This window comes from Papio anubis, chromosome 16, assembly GCF_008728515.1.
Source record: "Papio anubis isolate 15944 chromosome 16, Panubis1.0, whole genome shotgun sequence".
Classification (NCBI taxonomy): Eukaryota; Metazoa; Chordata; class Mammalia; order Primates; family Cercopithecidae; genus Papio; species Papio anubis.
This window is the reverse complement of record NC_044991.1, coordinates 6,347,387-6,366,574: the sequence shown is the minus strand read 5'-3', so window position 1 is coordinate 6,366,574 and position 19,188 is coordinate 6,347,387. Positions and strand designations below refer to the sequence as shown.

General features: G+C 55.1%; 1 protein-coding gene across 1 annotated transcript in view; it reads right to left on the bottom strand.

The window, feature by feature from the left end:
• SHISAL1 (shisa like 1) overlaps window positions 1-19,188 on the bottom strand; it is an 87,348-nt gene that overhangs the window by 47,094 nt on the left and 21,066 nt on the right. Inside the window, exons 2-3 of the mRNA XM_009217469.4 lie at window positions 9,999-10,097; window positions 6,016-6,229 (exon numbers count right to left, since the gene is read on the bottom strand). Of these exons, the coding sequence (XP_009215733.1) occupies window positions 6,016-6,229; window positions 9,999-10,065 (281 nt within the window). The 5' untranslated portion in view covers window positions 10,066-10,097. The remainder of the gene's footprint in view (window positions 1-6,015; window positions 6,230-9,998; window positions 10,098-19,188) is intronic.

Sequence of the window (19,188 nt, the reverse complement as noted above, 5' to 3'; positions counted from 1 at the left end):
TTCTCTCTCTGTTATTTTGGGAAACGAAAGCTCAGTTTGAAATGTCTGTGAAATGGGGATACCTAGACCCCCTACTTCATGGTGTCACTGTGAGGCTCTGAGATAACACGAGGGCCTGGAGAGAGACAGACCCAGGAATGCTGGCTCGTGTGATTAAGGCACAGAGAGAGTGCTTAATAGGTCTAGGTCTAGAGAGGCAAAGTGCCTTGCCCAAGGTCACACAGCAGGATCGAGGTTGTCTAGTGCAGTGGCGGTGTGTGGGCTTTGGGCCTGGATATACCTGGTGAAGCAGAGTCTGTTACTATCTAAATACCACTGCACCTGGCTGAGGGTGTTCCCAATAGGATCAATCCTTCTGTCTCTCCTCACCCCACTGGTAACAGGCTTGGACGACTGACGTGCTTTGGCCAATGAAACATGAGCAAAAATGCTATGGCCACTTCTGAACAGAAGCTTAGAGACACGACGTGTGTGGCTTCACCACTGCCTTCTCCCTCGATGGCAGGGCCATCCTGCCCGGGATGGGGGCTGCTTCTCTGGCCTTGTCACAGAATGCTTTACGCAGAGAACCACGAGAGCCCAAGAAGGACCCAGAGTATGAGCCAAAAGGAAGCCTTTGCTTCTCAAGCTCCCGGGGCCTTTGAGGGTGCTCCTCCCCTCGGCATAACTAAGCCCAGGATGACCGATACGGCTGACTCAAACCCTGCTGTGTCCCCTGTGTGCTGTGTGGCTGCAGGCTGAGCTTCACCCTCTCTGAGCCTCAGCTCTAGTGAACGGGGCTCATGGAAGGTCCTTCACAGATAACAGATGGAGGGTGTCAGCGCGAGTCAGGCCCCTTGTGTTGGAGGAAGTCCTCGTAAGTGTTCATTCACTTCCTTCCCCTGGGGAAGGGCAAAGCTTTGGGGGTCAGAGATTTCACACATGGACAAGGGAGGGACAACAGTCCATGCCTGCACATGCTGAGGCCTTTGGGTGCACTGTTCTGTCTTCCTAGAGTCCCTCCCCACCTCCCACCCGCTGCGGCCCATCTGCCTGGTGAAGGAACGCCCATGCATTGTGGGAGATGCCACTCCCAGCCCCCTCCTTCAGAGAGACTTTCCCTGTCCCCAGAGAGAACTGACCTCATCCCCTGCACGCCCGGGCCCACCACGACCCCCACACAGAGGCTTCCACAGATCGTTCAGAGACCTGGGCCTGAGTCGCCACTGCTGGTGTCTGGCGGTGCCCTGGCACGGGAAGGAGTGCAGTACACTTCTCACCACGTCCGGGCCTCTGCCCCACCCCTCTCTCTGCAGTCTCTCTATGGCCCACGTGGCTGGAAGCGGGCATCTCGCCGTGGTGGTGGGCTTGGCGAAGCTGCTTCCTCTCGCTCTGCCTTCCTGCCAGGCAGCCAGAACCAAAACAAACCATTCTGTTCCTCCAGAAAAATACAAATAAATAAGTCATCAGAAGCGCTCTCCTTTTCCCTGTCACCAGCCCCGCCTTCTGGCTGATTCGCCAGCAGGGAGGGCTGTGGAGGGGCGGGGGTGGGGGAGGAGGGGCGATGGGGGAGGGCCAGGAGCTCTCACATCTGCATAAAGCCCCTCCCGGGAGTCACATTGGCCTAGTCCATCTAGACTGGCTGCTGGGGAGTGCTAATCTGTCTAGGATACTGGAACATACAGCCTCTTAGCTGGGATCTGGTGCAGTCCCCAATGACACACAAGTCCTGGCCTTCTAGATGCACCAAGGGGTGGCAGAACCAGGGCTCTAGAGCCCCTCAGATCTTGACACCAGTTGTTATCACCCATGTGGTCTGGGACAGGTGACTTCCCCAGCCTGGGCCCCAGCCCCTTCTTCCTCCCATGGTGAGGATTAATGGGCACCATATGTGTCTTGCCTAGAGGAGCCTGTGATATCGTGTGGCCAGAGCCCCAAAGCACAGGATAGGCACAGAGGTGGACTCTACCTGGGTCCTCTTGCACACACAGGCCCTCTCCTACCCATTCAATGACCCGGGACTTCAGCCCTGCATCCTGCTCCCCAACGCTCATCCTCAAGTCATCCTCTGCCACCAGTCCAGCCCCACCTGGACACCAGGCCCTACTTCAGCTCCCTGGGCTTGGGTCCTCTCCCCAAGGTTCTTGAAACTGGACAGCTGGGAAGAGGCTTCCATGGCCCACCCGAGTTCTTGATCTCCCCTCAGTGGGGTCCAGGTCTGGCCTAGGCCCCCCTCATGGGTCCTGCTCCTGCAGACACCCTAGGTCCTCTGGGGCCTTATCTCAGGCATGGCCCATGCAGCACAAAGTCAGATAAAACCCTCCAGGGACCCTTGATGGCCTCAGAAGAAAGTCTATGTACTGTACCCCCCAGGCTAGACAGGACCCTCTGCCCTCACCAGCTGTTTCTCCCCTGGTTCCCCTTGCTCTTCCACTGGGCTACAGAGAATTCTGCCCAAAAGTGTTCTTTCCTCCAGGCTGTGGGGCTCCCACCTTCTTAAACACTGTCAGATCTCAAGAATCAAGTACCACGCCTCCCTCTGTAGGAACATCTATGACAGGAGAGGCCTGGGGGAGGAGCAGGAGCTGCATCCTCCTCTGTGTGGGCTCCATACTCACAGCTATGGAGAGGGAAGGTGACGAGAAGATCGCTGGAGAATGACAAGGGCTGGGATCTCCCCAGGACAGCAGCTTAACTGGAGATGATTCTGTGCCCCCACATTTGGCACTATCAGGAGTCACTGCCGGTTATCACTGGGGTGGTGGGGAGGAGGTGCACTGGGTCAGTGGAGGCCATTGGGATGCTACTAAACGTCCCACAGTGCACAGAGTGGGCCACCCATGGGGGATGACCTGGCCCCAAATGCCAGTGGTGCTGGGGTGGGTTCCCTGCTCAGGTGGTCTCTCCTCAGTAGGATCTGCCTCTGTGGGTAGAAGCTCCAGAATGACTAACGTGATTCCAGACCATCTGGGTTGGCTGCTGGCTCTACCACTAACCACTGCCTTCATTAGGCAAGTGACTCAACTACTCTGTGCCTCCCCTTCCTGATCTGTAAAATGGGCTGAGGATGGGCTGCCAGGTAGCTGCAGTGGCATGAGGTTGAGCGCAGAGACTCAGCTACATTATGTGCTCCATAAACATTTTCTAGGGCTAAAGATTAAAAACGTAATTTTTAAATTACGTTTAATAAAAAACATAAAATTCTGAGCCTCAATACTCCCATTCTCCCCAGGGGAAGGCTTTCATTCTGCAGCCCAACTCTTCGTCAGCAGCCGCCAGGACCCCCTGCGCTGCTGGAGTGGAGTGTTCCGTGTGAAATCCTGTGCAAATATGCAGATTATAGAAACTTGTGGGCTTCAAAATGAGGATCCCAGACACCAGTCACCAGACCTTGGAGAAGTCTGGATGTGTTGCCAAGCCTCGTCTGGCGTTCAGCCAGAACTTGCAGCATGACAGGGTCCTCACCCCAGTCCTGGCACTACCCTCCTCTCTCAGGGAATCCATTCCTTGTCTTATACAAGGCTTGGGTCAAATCCCAGACCTGATTCCAGCCCTGATATGATGGACAGGGCTTGCTGAGTGACTTCACACACAGAATTATTCTAAGGGCTGAGCAGATGGCGAGAGATTCAGGGGAAGCACCCGTGCGTTTGAGGAAGGAAAAGGCTGGGGAGCTGGCCTAGGTGGGAGGTGGGGAGATTTGGAACAGGCGGCTTCCCCCTGAGTGAATGCAGCATGGTGGCAAAGTCCTTCAGCCCCAACATCAGACAGAGATCGAGGCTCACACTCGCAACCCACCCCCTCCCTTCAACAAACGCCCCTTTCAAAAAGATTTTTCCTTATCATGAAAAAAGACATCTGCCCCCAAACTCAGCCTCATGCTTATTGGGAAAATAATTTGAAGCATCACATTAAAATCAGAAGAAGATAAGAAGCCTGACAATTCTAAAGACTCTTTTAGAGGCATTAGCCAACACAATTGGACAAGAAAAAGAAGTGAGGCACAAAAATGGCAAGGTAGGGTGATAAAATTATCATTGTTTACAAGTGGAATAATTGGAAACCTAAGAGAATCAACTGAAAAAAAAAATAAGAAATTTCAGTAAGGTGGCTGAATGCAAAATTCCTATCTCAAAATCATTGCTTTTATCAAAATTCGTATCTCAAAATCATTGCTTTTAACAATACTCACAGGATATACTGGAAGGAAAGACCCAATAGCAACATAAAAAGAAATAACTCAAAATAAATGCAAAATATATGTCTAATATCTATATGAAGAAAACTCTAAAATGCTATGCAAGAAAATTTGAACAAATGAAAAGACATTTGTATGGAAATGTTCAACATCATAAAAAGTCAATCCTTGGATTAACCTATGAATTCAATACAATCTCAGTAAAAAAAACTAACTGGATTTTTTGGGGGGGAGGTAAGGTTACTACACAGCTAATTCTAAAGTTTGTATGACAGAAGTTCCAGAGGAGCTCACTAAGACATTAAAATATATTAAAAGTCACAGTGGTTAACACAGTGAGGTACTAGTGTATAACCACAACAACAGAAGCCCAGTGCATATCACACTCTACCTCAACACTCAAATTTAGTATATGAAGGTATTTAGTAAGTTTGCATTTCATATCGGGGGAAAAGAGATGGCCAACTTAATAAATGGTGTTGGAATAACCAGCTACCCATTTTGAAAAAAGAATAATAAAGTTTAATTTCTACTTTAAAACTTTCAACAGAGTAAATTCCAGATAGTTCAACTACTTAAAGACAAAATATTAAAATGTAAAATAATTAGGAGAAAACATGGTGGTATTTTTAATGACCTCAGAGCAGGAAAAGTCTTTCTTAGCATGATGCAAAAGCCAGAAGCCACAAAAGAAAAAAAAAATGATAAAATGTGATTACATAACAAAAACTAAGCATGAGGAAAAGCATTATAAAGTCAAAGTCACACTGAAGAAACATTTGCATGGAAACATTCAACAAAGAAAAGATGGGAAGATGTTTGCAACTCATATTTCTTTCATATGTGAAAAGCACCCATAAATAAGAAAAAGACCAAAAATTCAATAGAAGAATGACAAAAGACATAAACGGCTAGCTCACAGTAAGAGAAATACAAATGTCTCTCAGGCATGTGAAAAGATGGCCAGCTTCACTCAAAATAGAGAAATGCATGCTGTTTTGAAACTACATGACTCTACTTAGCACGTTCTCATTGCTTTTCTACCAGCAAACTCTCTCTTTCTCCACTCCTGTGCTCCCCTCCATCAGACCCCTGATCCAAACATATTTTAATCACCTTAAGGAAAAGAACTGCATGGGATTAATCTCTGGGTCAATGGTGTCAATCAGTATTTGTTAAATTAATGAAAAATGAAGGAAGGAACCCAGTGGATTACAGGCCCAGGCGCCTTCTACACCTGAAAGCTTTCCACATCCTTAACCTCACTTAGCTTATGTGATAACCCTGCAAAGTGAGTATTCTGTGTCCCTTCCTCCCTCCCTCCTCCCTTCCCTCCCTCTTTCCTTTCTTTTCTTTTTCTTGTCACCCAGGCTGGAGTACAATGGCACCGTCTCTGCTCACTGCAACCTCCGCCTCCTGGATTCAAGTGATTCTCCTGCCTCAGCCTCCTGAGTAGCTGGGATTGCAGGCACCTGCTACCACACCCAGCTAATTTTTGTATTTTTAGCAGAGATGGGGTTTCACCATGTTGGCCAGGCTGGTCTCAAACTCCTGACCTCAGGTGATCCACCCACCTCATTCTCCCAAAATGCTGGGATTATAGGTGTGAGCCACTGCATCCAGCCTCTGTGTCCATTTCTCAGATGAGAAGGCTGAAGCTTAGAAGGCACAATGGGCCAAAAGCCCTGGTCATCCAAAGACTCTCCCAGACTCCTTCCAGGCTCACCCAATCTTATAGTGGTTACCCAACCGCCTCCCCAGGGGACAGGATTTTGGGAGGCAGGTTGCCTTGCCTGGGGCCTGGGGCAGTGGGGTTGCACCCCCAGTGTGGTACTCACTTGTGCATGTAACCCTCGGAGCTGGCCGTGAGGTTTGCCTGCATCACCGCCTGGAACTCCGTCTCGTTGCAGCAGTATTTGAAGACCGTGTTGTTATGGTGACAACAGAGGATGAAGGTCTTGTTGTCCGAGAGCCGGGGGCAGTGGAAGCCGAAGTGGTAGCGGCCTTTGTGGTCTGTGTACGGTTCACAGACCCGGAAATGTGCAGACAAGACTGGAAGACAGAGTCACCAGGCTCAGAGGGGTCCCTTGCCAGTCCATGGGTGCCAAGAGGTAGGGGAACTGGCTGGCCTCTTCTCGGGTCCTGCTTGCTTCTTCCCTTCCCTGGACGCCTTTGTGGTCCACTGTGAACCTCACCTACGGGTCCCCATTACCCCCAGCCTCCCAGCCCTGGTTACACTCTCTGCGTCACCCAGACTGGGGGGGTCCTGGGAGGCAGGGCTGGCTCTCCTGCCTTGGTGAACATGCTTGACATGCAGCAGCCACTCAATTAGAAAATCAGCCTTAACTGAGCACCTACTGTGTGCTTCACAGACACATCTCATTTAACTCACACAGCCAAGCCAGTTTGAGATCCCACTTTACAGATGGAGAAACTGAGGCTCAGAGACCATAGGTGACTTGCCCGAGCTGAAAAGTGTTGGAGGGGCAGGAATGGAATTCAGACCTGGATTCAAAGTCTGGGGCCCTCTCCAGTCTGGTATCGCTAGCTCTTTGTTCCCAGGTAGGCCATGGTGGACCTGTTGCTAAGCCCAGGCTGGCCTGGGTGGTGGCTGGCATAAGTGCAAGGACCTCTTGGGTGCCTCTTGTGTCAAAAACAGCAGGCCCTCTGTTCCTTGGTTTCTACTAAACTAGTACCCTAGGTCCCAAGGTCCCCAAGGGCCTGCCTCAGTCACCCCCACCTCATGGTGGTAGCTTCGCCCTGGCCTGGAACCTTCCCACCCCTCTGCTCAGCCACCAATGCTACTGCAAACCCAGGATGGTATTTACGAGTCTTGCCGATGGTGATAAACAGGATTGAAAGTCTGAACAAATATAACAATGGAAAAAACCTAGAGCCCACTGTCTCAGGCTTAATTAGTATCTTCATAAAAGAGATCGTTGTATCTAATTTGTATCACTGAAAAGGGGCTTTGCTGACTGAATACATTCCTTCAACCACAAAGGCAGTGGTTTTGCAGGAGCTCCTCCAGCTCATTGAAAGCTCTGTGTCTGCTGAGAGGTTATTAGACTGCAGCCCACACAGCTCCCCGCCTGCCCACCCGGGGCTGCCGCAGGGGAGTCCCAGCTGGGCTGGGCTGGCAGGTGGGCAGGCGGCCTTCATGCACCGGGGTGCTGAGGCTGTCTGGGGGTGGGGGGCATGAAATTCCATGCCCCTTCCCCCAAAGACAGCACCCTCTTCTGTGGAGATGGGCAAGACCACTGTGAGAGAAAGGTCTCAGCTTTTTGGGAGCCAGGGGAGCCCTCCAGGCCCCCTTCTCATCCTCAACCTTAAGAAAGAACAAGACCCCCTCTGGGATGTGGAGGTTATTAAGGGAGCTCCAACTAGACAACTGTTTCACTCCATCTCATTTATTTCCATCGTACAGAGGAGAAAACTGTGCCTCAGAGCAGCAGTTCCCAAAGTGTGGCCCCTGATTGGCCTCGAGGGCATCCCTGGAGGGACGGTCAGAAATGCAGATTCTCAGGCCCCTGGGCTTCTGCATCAGAAGCTCTGGGGTAGGCCCCGCCATCTGTCCTGGCAAGCCCTCCAGGGGATGCTGATGGCCTTGGGTTTGGGACCCACTGGCCTAGAAGCAAGGGGCGGAGGCAGCTGGCCAGTTCCGGCCACTGTCTGGGTCACTGCCCAGGTCAGTGAGGAGGCCCTGCTCACGCTCAGTGTGTGGGCGGCTGGGGAGGGATCAGAACACTCATGCTGCTGGTCAGAAAGTCTAGCTCAGGTGGGACCAGCCTGTGAGGCTACCACAGGACTCAGGGAGGGAAGGGAGAGAGTGGTAGGGCAGCATGAAGGAGGTGGCCTTTGAGCTGGGCCTCTAGGGACTGGGAGGAGCCTGATATGCAGAGATGGGGGGCTGGGGAAGGCGGGCTCAGTGAGGTTAGGGGATGTGGAAGGGTCCTGCCCATTACCAGCACCCAGCTCACCTGGCCACCGCTGGGCAGTCAGTGCCACAGGCTTTGGTTATTTGGTAATGATGAGGCCTCCCCAGAGCCAACAGAGCCCTGGGCTGGGAGCCAGGACAACCGGGTGGGAGTCCTGGCATGAGGCTGCCTGGGCCATCGTGAACTCTCTCACCTCCTCCCCTCACTGATGAAAGACTCATGGTCTCCAAGGGGGGTTGGGGGCTCCCAGGAGCGTAAACAGCAAGGCGCAGCCCCCACCTAGAGACAGAGGCTGTGCGTGCTCTAGGGGCACTAGGGGCAGTAAAGGGCAGCATCCTTGGGCTTCTGCTCTGGGGCACAATGTGACTACAGGCCGAAGGACACTCTGTTAGGAGGCCCCAGCAGAGCAGGGATGCGAAGGAGAGAGCCGCATTTCGGACCTCCAAGCCTCAACCATGAGCGAACGTGGAGAGAGCTGCATTTTGGGCCCCCAAGCCTCAACCATGAATGCACCCCTGTGTGCACCGCTCTACGCAACTCCTGCATCTGGATGGCCCTCATTCACTGGCTGGCCCCTCCCCTTCGCCCTCACTCACCGGCTGGCCCCTCCCCTTCGCCCTCGTTCACTGGCTGGCCCCTCCCCTTCGCCCTCACTTACTGGCTGGCCCCTTCCCTTCGCCCTCGTTCACTGGCTGGCCCCTCCCCTTCGCCCTCACTCACCAGCTGGCCCCTCCCCTGAAGCAGTGACCTCAGGGAGGCCACCTTCCTTCTGAGCGTCTCACCTTCCTCATTTGTAAAATGGGCAGAGTAGGCCCGTCCTCCAGGGGCGGTGAGGACCAGGTGAGCCAAAGCATGGAAAGCATCTAGGGTGGCGAGAGTAGCTGGGTGGCCCCCAGACCCCTGGCCTGAGTGTGGCTTTGGCTTTGCTGTTTGGGGAGCCCTGCCAAGCACCCCCAGACACCTTCATAGCCTCCCTCTGAGCTGTCCCCCGCAAAGGGGCAGGGGCTGAAAACCACCAGGCCAATGTCAGTGACCCTGTTGAGCATGCGGGCTTGAGGAGGTAGAGAGAGACACAGAGATAGAGACAGAGACAGAAAGACAGAGTTAGAGAAAGACAGAGAGACAGAGACGGACAGAGACACAAAGACGGAGACAGAAAGAGACAGAGGCAGACAGAGACAGACACAGACACAGAGAGACGGAGACAGACAGAGAGATAGACAAAGAGACACTGAGAGACAGAGACCCAGAGACATAGAAAGACCGAGGGAGAGGAAGCCGGAGAGCCGGAGTGGGGCTCCTTGCTGGGAGCAGGCCTGGGCTGGGGAGCAGGGCTGCCCTTGAACTGGGGCTCTCAGCTCTAGCTGGGAAGAGCAGAGGACTTAGTTTGTGCCCATCCTTGTACCTGGGAGAGCAGGAGCCCACCTGTGACCTAAGCTGGGCTCCCAGGGACGGCCCAGGAGGCTGGTTGGGCTGGAATCTGCTAACTGCCTTGTCCCAGGTGAGTCAGGTCCCTCTCCAAGCCTCAGTTTCCTCATCTGTAAGATGGGATGACTGGGACACGGCCTAACCTTGTCTTGCAGGGGCGAAGGACAGAATGCGAGTCAGGGCTTCTCCCAGGGGTGCTGGCAGCCAGCTGAGCTCCCATGGGAAGTCCCAGGGCTGCGGTGCACAGCAGAGACAGAGACAGAGAGACAGAGACAGACAGAGACCAGCCACACAGCAACCAACATTAGCTGCTCGCCAGAGGGGTGCCAGTAAGGTGAAGGACAAACGGCAAGCCCCTGTGTGTCCCCAGAACCCCAGATGGGCCAGCACGAACCTCAGGAAGAGACCACACCCCCTCATGCCGTCCCCGCCCCCAGCATCCACGGAGGTTTTACCTGCGGAAAACAGCAACGAGAAGAGGACGGCGAGCACGTTCAAGGACTGCTGGCCACAACTGGTCATCGTTTGGCTTGCATTGATCCGTCCAGAGCTGCCTGTTTAATGAGAGCCAGGAGAGGCTGGGTGTAGGCTGTCTCGCCTGACACCAGCTTTGCTGCCCACGGCGGGGGACGGGCAGGCGGGCAGTGGGCAGGAGAGCGAGTTTGTCGGGAGTAGAGGCCGCGTGTAGATGATGGAGACGCCGCTATCCAATTTCCTTTCTGGAATGAATGACCTTCCCCCACAAGCCAACTGTCACCTCCTTTTCTTTTCATGGCAAAACGAGACTTAATCAAAGGAGGACGGATGGCTCAGGTGGTGGAAATGACCGGCAGGCAGATGCTGGTGGGCAGGCACCAGAGTTGCAGGACTGAGGATGCCCGGCCTGGCTCGGCCACCTCGAGGAGCTTACAGGACCCAGGTCCCCCACTGTGTCGCTAAGGTGGAGGGGTTAATGGTGACTTCCATGAACCCCTCCACAAGTATGCACGGAGCCAGGCAGCTTCCCAGGCACGAGGCACACAGCAGTGCATGAAATAGAAACGGTTCCTCCCTGGAGCCCCTGTGTTCTACTCAGGAAGGCTGACAACACGCAAACAAATGAATGTTTAAAACGCTCTGAGCTTCTGAGTACATATCCTAAGGCGCAGAAAACAGGGACTCGAACAGATACATACACACACCCGTGTTCCCAGCAGCATCCTTAGTCAAAAGGTGGAGGCAACCCATGTGCCCATCGGGGGATGGATGGGTGGCCCGTCACACAATGCACATTACTTCCCAAAAAAGGAGGGAAACTATGATACATGCTGCAGCAGGGGCATCCCAGGGGGAATTACGCTCATGAACTGGCGAGGCACAGAAGAACACAGACCACGAGATTCCACCTACACAGGGTCCCTAGAGGAGTCCCACTCACAGGGGATTTGTCGTCGGGTCAAAAGCAGAATGGAGGGTGCCAGAGGCTCAGGGGAGGGGGATGAGGAGTGAGTGTTTCATGGGTACAGCCTCTCACGTGCAGCCTGTTCCCAGGAAAGGCTGGGTTGGGTCCACACGAGGAAGCTCACCTGCATATCTGGGCGCGGGGTCTGATGTGAGGATGGTGGGGCCTGGAGAGCCCTGAATCCCACCCAGGTGGGAGACCCTGAGGACCTCCTGGCCTGGCTGAGCCACCTTCCCATCCCCCAGCCCCACCTCCGCCATCTGCAGAGCAGACTCCCTGCCCGCTCCATTCTGTCCACGCCAGGTAAGGCCCTCCACCCCCCGGGAGGATGGTTTCAGAGTTGAATACACAGTGCAGGGATCTGTTACCAGACCACACATTTCTGAAAGAAGAGATGGTGGAAGACAATGCGCAGCCCAAAGAAACAAGCCCCTCTGCTTGCCTAGACTGTCCTGGCACCTGCTCTGGGCCCCAGGAGCCAGCCAGCGGCTGCCTTGCCCTCCAGAGCTCACAGCCTGGTCAGGGAGAGCAGAGGGGACACCAACCTGGGTCCCAGGGCAGCTCCGAATGCTGCTTTACTTGGAGCAGAGTTAGGGCTCAGGGCTGGCAGAAGGGAAAGCCACTCAGGCCTCCCAGAGGTTGGAGACTTCGGAGTGAGAAGACAGGGCAAAACTGGAGGCCAAACGCACAGCGCTCATGGCCTGGCCCTGGCCTGGGCCCTGCTGCTGCAGCCTTGGTCTCCTCCCCTGTAGCATGGGCATCGTGGCGGGAGCTGGACGTCAGGTGCTGACCTTGTGAAGTCTGGTTTGCCAGAACAAGGGAAGGGACTGTCAGGATTGTAAAATGCCACTAGAACGCAGGCCCCTAACACTAAGCTTACTCAAGCTTACTCATCTCTTCCTCTGGGGAGGGGCCCCTCCCATCTACCTGCAGGTCTCTCTGCTCCCACCACTGCCCTACTCATCCCTGGGGGCTGTAAGCTGCTTAATGGCTCTGAGCCTGGGCCTCCTCCCAGCCTCCTTCAGGCCCCCCTGGGAGGATGAGCCCAGGTCAAGCATCCGGGAGTGCTCAGGAATGGATTTCTCCTGCGGAGTCCTATGGATCAGCCCTGGAAAATGAACCACGGGAAGGGAGAGTGTTGGGACCTCTGAGATGCCTCCCCCATGCTCCATTCTACAGATGGGGACGCCAAGGCCCAGTGAGAGTTGAAACAGGTCCCCAGACTCCAGCTCCTCTGGCCCCCGTAGGGTGGGGCTGCCCCACTTCTGTGGCTGGGGCTCAGCTCCAAGAGCTGGTAGGTTTGTTGAGTGAATGAGGAGGATCTGCCTCAGCCACAGGCCTGGCCCCTGCTCCTACTGCTCCAACTCCCTACAAAGCCCTGAGTGTACTGGCTGATGTTGGGGGGCTGCTGCTCACCCCTGGGGGGTGCCCTCCCTTCACACCTAGGAGTCCAAATCCTGTACCACTTTAGAAGCTGCTCCAGTATGACCTCCTCCAGGAAGCCTGCCATGATTCTATCAGCTGGAAAAAGTTTGCCCTTCTGCTGAGGCCTAGAGTTTTCCACCTCTTCCTTCATTCATGTGTTAATTCATTTATTCATTCACTTATTCTCTCAACATCCACTTGCTGACCTGCACTTGGGGCCAGACCCTGGGATGGGCTCTAGGAACACAGAAAAGGTGAGTCCCTGCCCTCAGGGAGCACAGGCAAGGGTGCCCAGCAGTTTCCTGTTATGCGATTCTTCCCAGAACCTCTTCTACTAGGTCATGAGGGTCCTGGCCAGGGTTGGCCCTCAGCCCCCGATCTGCTGAGCAGACCCCCACCTCTGCCTTCCCAGACCCAGGGTCCACAGCTGGAGAGGCCTTTATGCTCCTGGGGGATGGTTCCAGAGATGAACACACACTACACAGATGTGCTGTGAGACAATGTGGTTCTAGGAAAGGACGGTGTGCAGCCTGAAGCCGGGGGCTGGGACTTAGGAGTTCCATGGACGGGGTGGGAATTCCAGCCCTGCGGGACACCAGCCTTGGGCGCTGAGGCACACCCCGTGGTCATGTGGGTTTGCACACTGCAGGTGTCCCTGCCACAGCACACTGTGGTTGCACTGGTCCCACGTCCAGCCTGGGCTTTCCTTGGGGGTCTGTTCAGCATCCATGGCCTGGCTGTGCCCCCAACCCCCCTGTCTGGCCCGAGATGGGTCAATGTACAATCAAAGCTGCAGCCTGTATGCTAGACAAAAGCCCTAGGGGCGTGTGGGAACTCTGGATGAAGGGGTTAGGGGGCTTCTGCATGAGGAGGTAGGGGCTGCCCTTACTCCCCAGGCCCCCAAGGCAGCTCAGGGCCAGAGCTGAAAGCTGAATCCTCAGTAGAAAGAACAACCCACTGTGCGTCACGAGAAGTTACCTAAGTAAAAATTCCATTTCTAATGATCTGAGACAGCAAAGCTTAGAAGCCAACCTCCCCATTCCAAGCTAGGTCAGAAAGCTACTTTGGAAACCTCTCCGGGCCTTGGGGACCAGCCAGCTGCTATGATCCCAGTCAGGCTTCCACGAGGCAGCCAGCCTCAGGGCCACGAGTTCAATAGCACCGATGTTCACAAGACCAAAGCCATCACCTTGGGTCCCTCCGTGGGGTGTGCAGAGGGGGAACTGAGCTCGGGGAGCTGTGATGACGATGGGTGTGCAGAGGGCACCTGGGCTCGGAGAGCTGTGATGACGATGGGTGTGCGGAGGGGACCTAGGGTTTGGGAGCTGTGATGACGATGGGTGTGTGGAGGGGACCTGGGCTCAGGGAGCTCCGATGATGATGGCATGTGCGGAGAGGACCAGGGCTCGGAGAGCTGTGATGCGACGGGTGTGTGGAGGGGACCTAGGGTTTGGGAGCTGTGATGACGATGGGTACAGTGGGGGCCACTGGAGAAATGTGATGATGATGGTGTGGAGGGGACCAGGAATGGACAAAGGATGACAATGGTGGAGGGGACGGAAAGATCTGGAAGGTGGATGATGATGGTGGGAATGGAAGGGATGGATGGGGAATGGATGATGGAAGGGGAATGGAGCGGATGGACATGGTGGAATGGAGAAGGATGGACGAAGTGGTGGGGGGAATGGAGCGGAGGATGGAATGGACATGGTGGGGTCCTAGGGGTTTGGGAGCCAGGATGGACAGGTGGGACCTGGGCTCGGAGAGCTGTGATGACGATGGGTGTGTGGAGGGGACCTGGGCTCGGAGAGCTGTGATGACGATGGGTGTGTGGAGGGGACCAGGGCTCGGAGAGCTGTGATGACGAAGGCGTGTGTGGAGGGAACTAGGATCTGGGAGCTCTGATGACGATGGCGTGTGCGGAGGGGACCTGGGCTCAGTGAGCTCTGATGATGATGGCATGTTACACCACTGGGCACCATCACCTGAGAGGCCCCACAAATGAGGTCTGTGGGACATCACTCCGGCAGCCCAAGAACAGGCCTGGAAGGGCATCCACCATCCTCCAACCTCCTGTGGGGCCCTGCACTGCCTGTAACCTGGGGCTGCTAACCTGGGCTGGCTCACACTGGCAGAGTTCATGGTGCGCCAGGCTGAACCCTGGTATTTACCGCACTGTCTCAGGTGACCCCCACGTCAGCCTGAGGAGGTGGATCACCAAGCTCCCATCTCAGAAGGGGGAAGCTGAGACTCAGAGAGGTGAAGTGACTTGCCCAAGGTCACACAGCCACTCAGTAGCAAAGTTCAGTCTACCTCATGGCACTGAAAAAGCTTCTGAGGCCTCCCGAGGACCCCCAGAAAGCACATTTACCACAGAGATTAGACTTATCCTCCCGGGTTCTATTTCTCTGAAAATTGGTAAACTGCCTAAGATGGTAGTCCGTGGCCAACAACAAAACTGAAACAATTGGAAGAACATTCTGGCAGAGTGGGACGTTCCTGAACGCTCGTTTGACCACGGCCAGAATCACGAGTCAGGCATGCATCTCTGCGGGCCACCCCTTGGGTCAGCCTGGGACTGCTGTTCGGAGATTTGAGGATTATTTTTAAACACCGAACTTGGTGAGGCTGGGGAAGGAAAGGAAGGAGGGCACGTGAAGAGAAACAGAGCTGGGAAGATGAATTAAACCCCACCAGGAACAGCAACGGATCTGTTTTTGTGTCAGCCAAGCTCGGCAGGGCGGGAGGCAAGAGGGCCTGAAGGGCGGGGCTAGGACCTCAGGCTCCCACAGGCCTGGACGCTGGCCTGATGCCTGGAGACCCCCCACAGCATTGGGGGCTTCCCGCCAGCCCCTCCTCAGCCCACCACGCCCCACTTTTGGGCACGACCAAGCACACCTCCAGCCCATTGCAGGACTGGGTCTATGGCAGCAGGGCTTGGGGGTCGAGCCCTCTGCCTGGGGCCAAGTCCTGGCTCCACCTTCTGTATCCACATCCCATGTGACCTGGGGTGACACCTGAGCCTCAGTGTCCTCAGCCCTAGAATGGGGATGAACATCGGCAACTAATTCACCAACTAAAGGAAGAGAGGCATCGAAGCCTTGGACAGCCCTGGCCATGTGCTTCTTGCTGCTGTGGTCTGGTTTCTGACTCTGCCTCTTTCACCAACCCAAGCCCTATGGCCCCTAGAGTCAGCTTTCCCAAGTACCCACCTAATCACCTACCTGACTTCTTGAGTTCAAGGCTGTGCTTTTACCTGAGGCCCCTTGTGGCCTGGCCCTGTGGCCCTGTTGCCCTCCCTGTTCCTGGAGCTTCAGCCCTCTGGGTCTGTGGTGCCACTGGGCCTTTACTCATGCCATTCCGCTATGCTAGGACCACCCTTCCCCTCTCCAAATCCGCAGCCTGGAGGCTCATCTGGGGCGGTCATCTCTCAGGGCAGCTCTCCCGCTGTGATTCTCCCACTCCCCAGGTGAGCTTATGACACTCTGACTTCCCCCCTCCCCAGGGTGGTCTCGGCCTGTCTTGAGGCTAGGGCAGGGGCTGGGTGGGGTTCACCCGGGGCCAGCATGGGCAGCAGCACTCTGTGAAGCCTGCCTGGTTTGTGTCCTAACTTGAGAGAGAGCTGGGAGAACGGAGCATGGGCAGCTGAGGGTGGCAGAACCAGGACCTCTGCCTCGGGATCGGCCCCCCTTAAACAAGGATGACGCTCGGGCCTGAACCCCACAGGATGGAGAACAAAGGACACATGGCCTGTTCCCTAAACGTGTCCCACCTACTCTACTGTCGTGCGGGGCGGGAGGCTGACCTTGGGGTGAGGATGGGTCTTGCCCAGCATTCTGGGCATGAAGCGGCTGGTGGCAGCACTCAGGAGTCCAGGCCTTTGCCCAGCTGATCCTGCCCCTGGACATCCCTTTCCCCACCTTGTATGTCCAAATTGAACCTGCCCACGGGACCTGGCTCAAGTGCCACCTCGTACACAAGCAGCCCCGGTTAGCCGCCCTCCTGACCCCACTGTTCAGGGAGCGGTTTCTCTCCTGGTCGCCACTCAGGGATCACCTAACAAGTCTCTACTGTGGACCAGCAGTGTTGGGCATGGGGCATTCCTGCTGCCATGAGCCTTACAGCCTGGGGGGAGGCGGTCACAGACAACAGATTACGTAATGATCCGTAATTCTACGTAGGCACGATGATTAGCAGTGGTAGCATTAGCACGGATTAGCAATTCAACAGGGCACGGCTCTCTGGAGCCTCACCAACAGTCCTGCGGGTAGGCAGCGGCCCAGCAGAAGGGCAGCAAGTACAGACAAGGAGACGGGGCTAGCAGCTGCAGAGCACCCAAGCCCCGGGTGGAGCACGGCGCACAGTGCTCCCCGTTCCTCGCCCGTTCCCTTCCCACCCAGCCCTATGCCGCACCCTCAGTCTCCCTGTTACACAGATGGAGAATGCGGGCCTCAGAGAGGGGACTCAAACCCCGGGGTCTGCTCCTGTGTCCTGTCTCCACGACTCATAAGAGTGTTTACCCCCGCAGGCAGCACTTGTGCGCATGCCTCTCTCCACACAGCACACACAGCACACACACACGTGTGCACACATGTGTCATCAGGGATGTTTAACCTCCGCAGGTTTCCCAGTCTCCAGGGTCTTTCCTCGGTAGTGCAGACCTAATCCTGACTTTGTGAACTTCTGTTTTCAGGACATCCACTTAGAGGTTATGAAATCTCACTCCGAAACGCGAAGTCCAGGAATAAACACTTTCGCGAGGCTCCATGCCTGCGTATGAAGTGAGATCAAAGCGCGTCTTCGTGACCCCTTCGTACCTGCGGGAGGAAGCGGCAGGAGGGAACTAGGACATCTTTCCTCGCTGTGCCGGCCAGGACTGAGGCAGCCGGAGTATATGGCTGGAGAAGGACAGACAGGCAGCCGTTCACCTGCAACTGGGGTGCTGGGCTCCACGGCTGACAGCGAGCGAGAAGGGCCAGCACCTCACACCCCAGTAACGGCCAATGTGACCTGAGCCCTGCCGACCCAACGCCTAACCCTGCAGCGGTCACATCCCCGAACCCAGCCCTGCTGAGACCATTTCGTTTTTGCTCATCTCTGTGGGCAGCACAGGCCTGGCACGTAGTAGGCCCTTTATAAACACATGTTAATTAGTTGAATGGACATAGGCAATGATCATCTCCATTTCTGAGATAAACAAACCACAGATCAGAGAAACTAAGTGACTGCGCAGAGCTGGAGTGTGGCAGGGTTGCAATCTGAACCCAGGTCTGCTCAACTCCAAACAGGGTGCTGGGGGCGACCACATAGGCTTTGCAGCGAGTCTCCCGGGCCTTGGGTCAGAGTTTTATCACTAACTAGCTGGGTGATCTAGGGCAAGTTACTTCACTGATTTCCGTTTCCTCATCTGTGAAACGGGAGCCGTGCTCCACACCTTGCAGGTATACCAAAGATAGAAAGGACCAGAAGCTAGCAGGGCACCCAGAACATTAGCGGTTGATCCATAAAGGGTTCTTATCTGCTGTTACCCACTCCACTATTCCCAAAGCTGATGGTTTAGGTACCAGAGAGGGTCCTGTGCCCCTTGGCAAATGAAAGTGTGTTTGAACTCCATGTCTACGTCTGATTTCCCCAGTTCCTCTTTCCATGCTTTGCCTGTTCCTTTAGTTGGCCCTGATTTCCCTCTGCCTTATCTGTTGGTTTACTGCTTCCCTGCCTGGTACGAGTTCTTCAAGGGTGGGAAATTTTGTGCCTCTGCATTGCCCCACCATGCTTTGCACACAGTAGGTGCTGAATAAATGTCTGCTGGCCATAGAGTAGGAACTCCATTAGCACTCATTGGCCTGATTTGTTTTATTGCAAAGAGCAAACTTCCAGATGGGAACAGCAGAGATCCAGGCAGGAGATCTCCTTCAGCTGAGACAGGGCCTCAACTTTTATGGCCACCACCAGGAGTGACCGTGGGCCATCAGCCCTGGGTGGAAGCCCCTCACTTTAGCCTAGAACTCAACTCCAGGGCTCTGGTGGGACAGGCTGCCCTGAGTCCGAGGCAGCCGAGGTGGGCCAGCTCACACCCCCCGGGCCCCCACTGTGCCCCTACCAGGCGGGTAAACCACTTGCTCCATGGGGCTACTCTCAGGGTCAGGGCCACGAGGAGAAGCACACTGCCATGAAGGGTGCTGGCCTGGGTGCTGGAATCGGGAAGGCATAAAGGTGACCACCAACCTGGAAACCTCTCCTATCTCCCCAGATCCCTCCCTCAGTGGATAAACATTACAGTGTATCCCCAATAAGGCTCTTGTCCCTCACTGACACCTTTCCCCGCTGACTCCACCATGCCCCAGCCAGCTGGGCTCTGGGTCCAAGTTACAGACTCAGCTGTTCCAATGGTTTCCTGTTTTGAGCCCCTGGCCTGGACCAGTTCTGCACCCATCAAGTTCTCTGGGTGTGCTACTCTCTTGAATGTTGGAAGTAGGCACTGCTGTGATCCCATTTTACAGATAGGGAAGCTGAGGCCTGGCGAAGAGGGGACTTGAGCAAGAACACACAGCTGAAAGGGGCTTAGCTGGAAACCCCAACCCTGCTGGAGGCCCTAGATGCCCCACTGTCCTCCTCGGGGCCACACTGGGTCACAGGGCGACGGGCTCCAGGCCAGACTCAGTTTCCTCCCCTATTAAGGGGACAGCTTGGCTGAGACAATCGTGGGCCTTCTGCAACTCAACAACCCTTTGTTTCTCTCCGTCCTCCTGAATTATTTGGTTGCACCATGGAGATAAAAC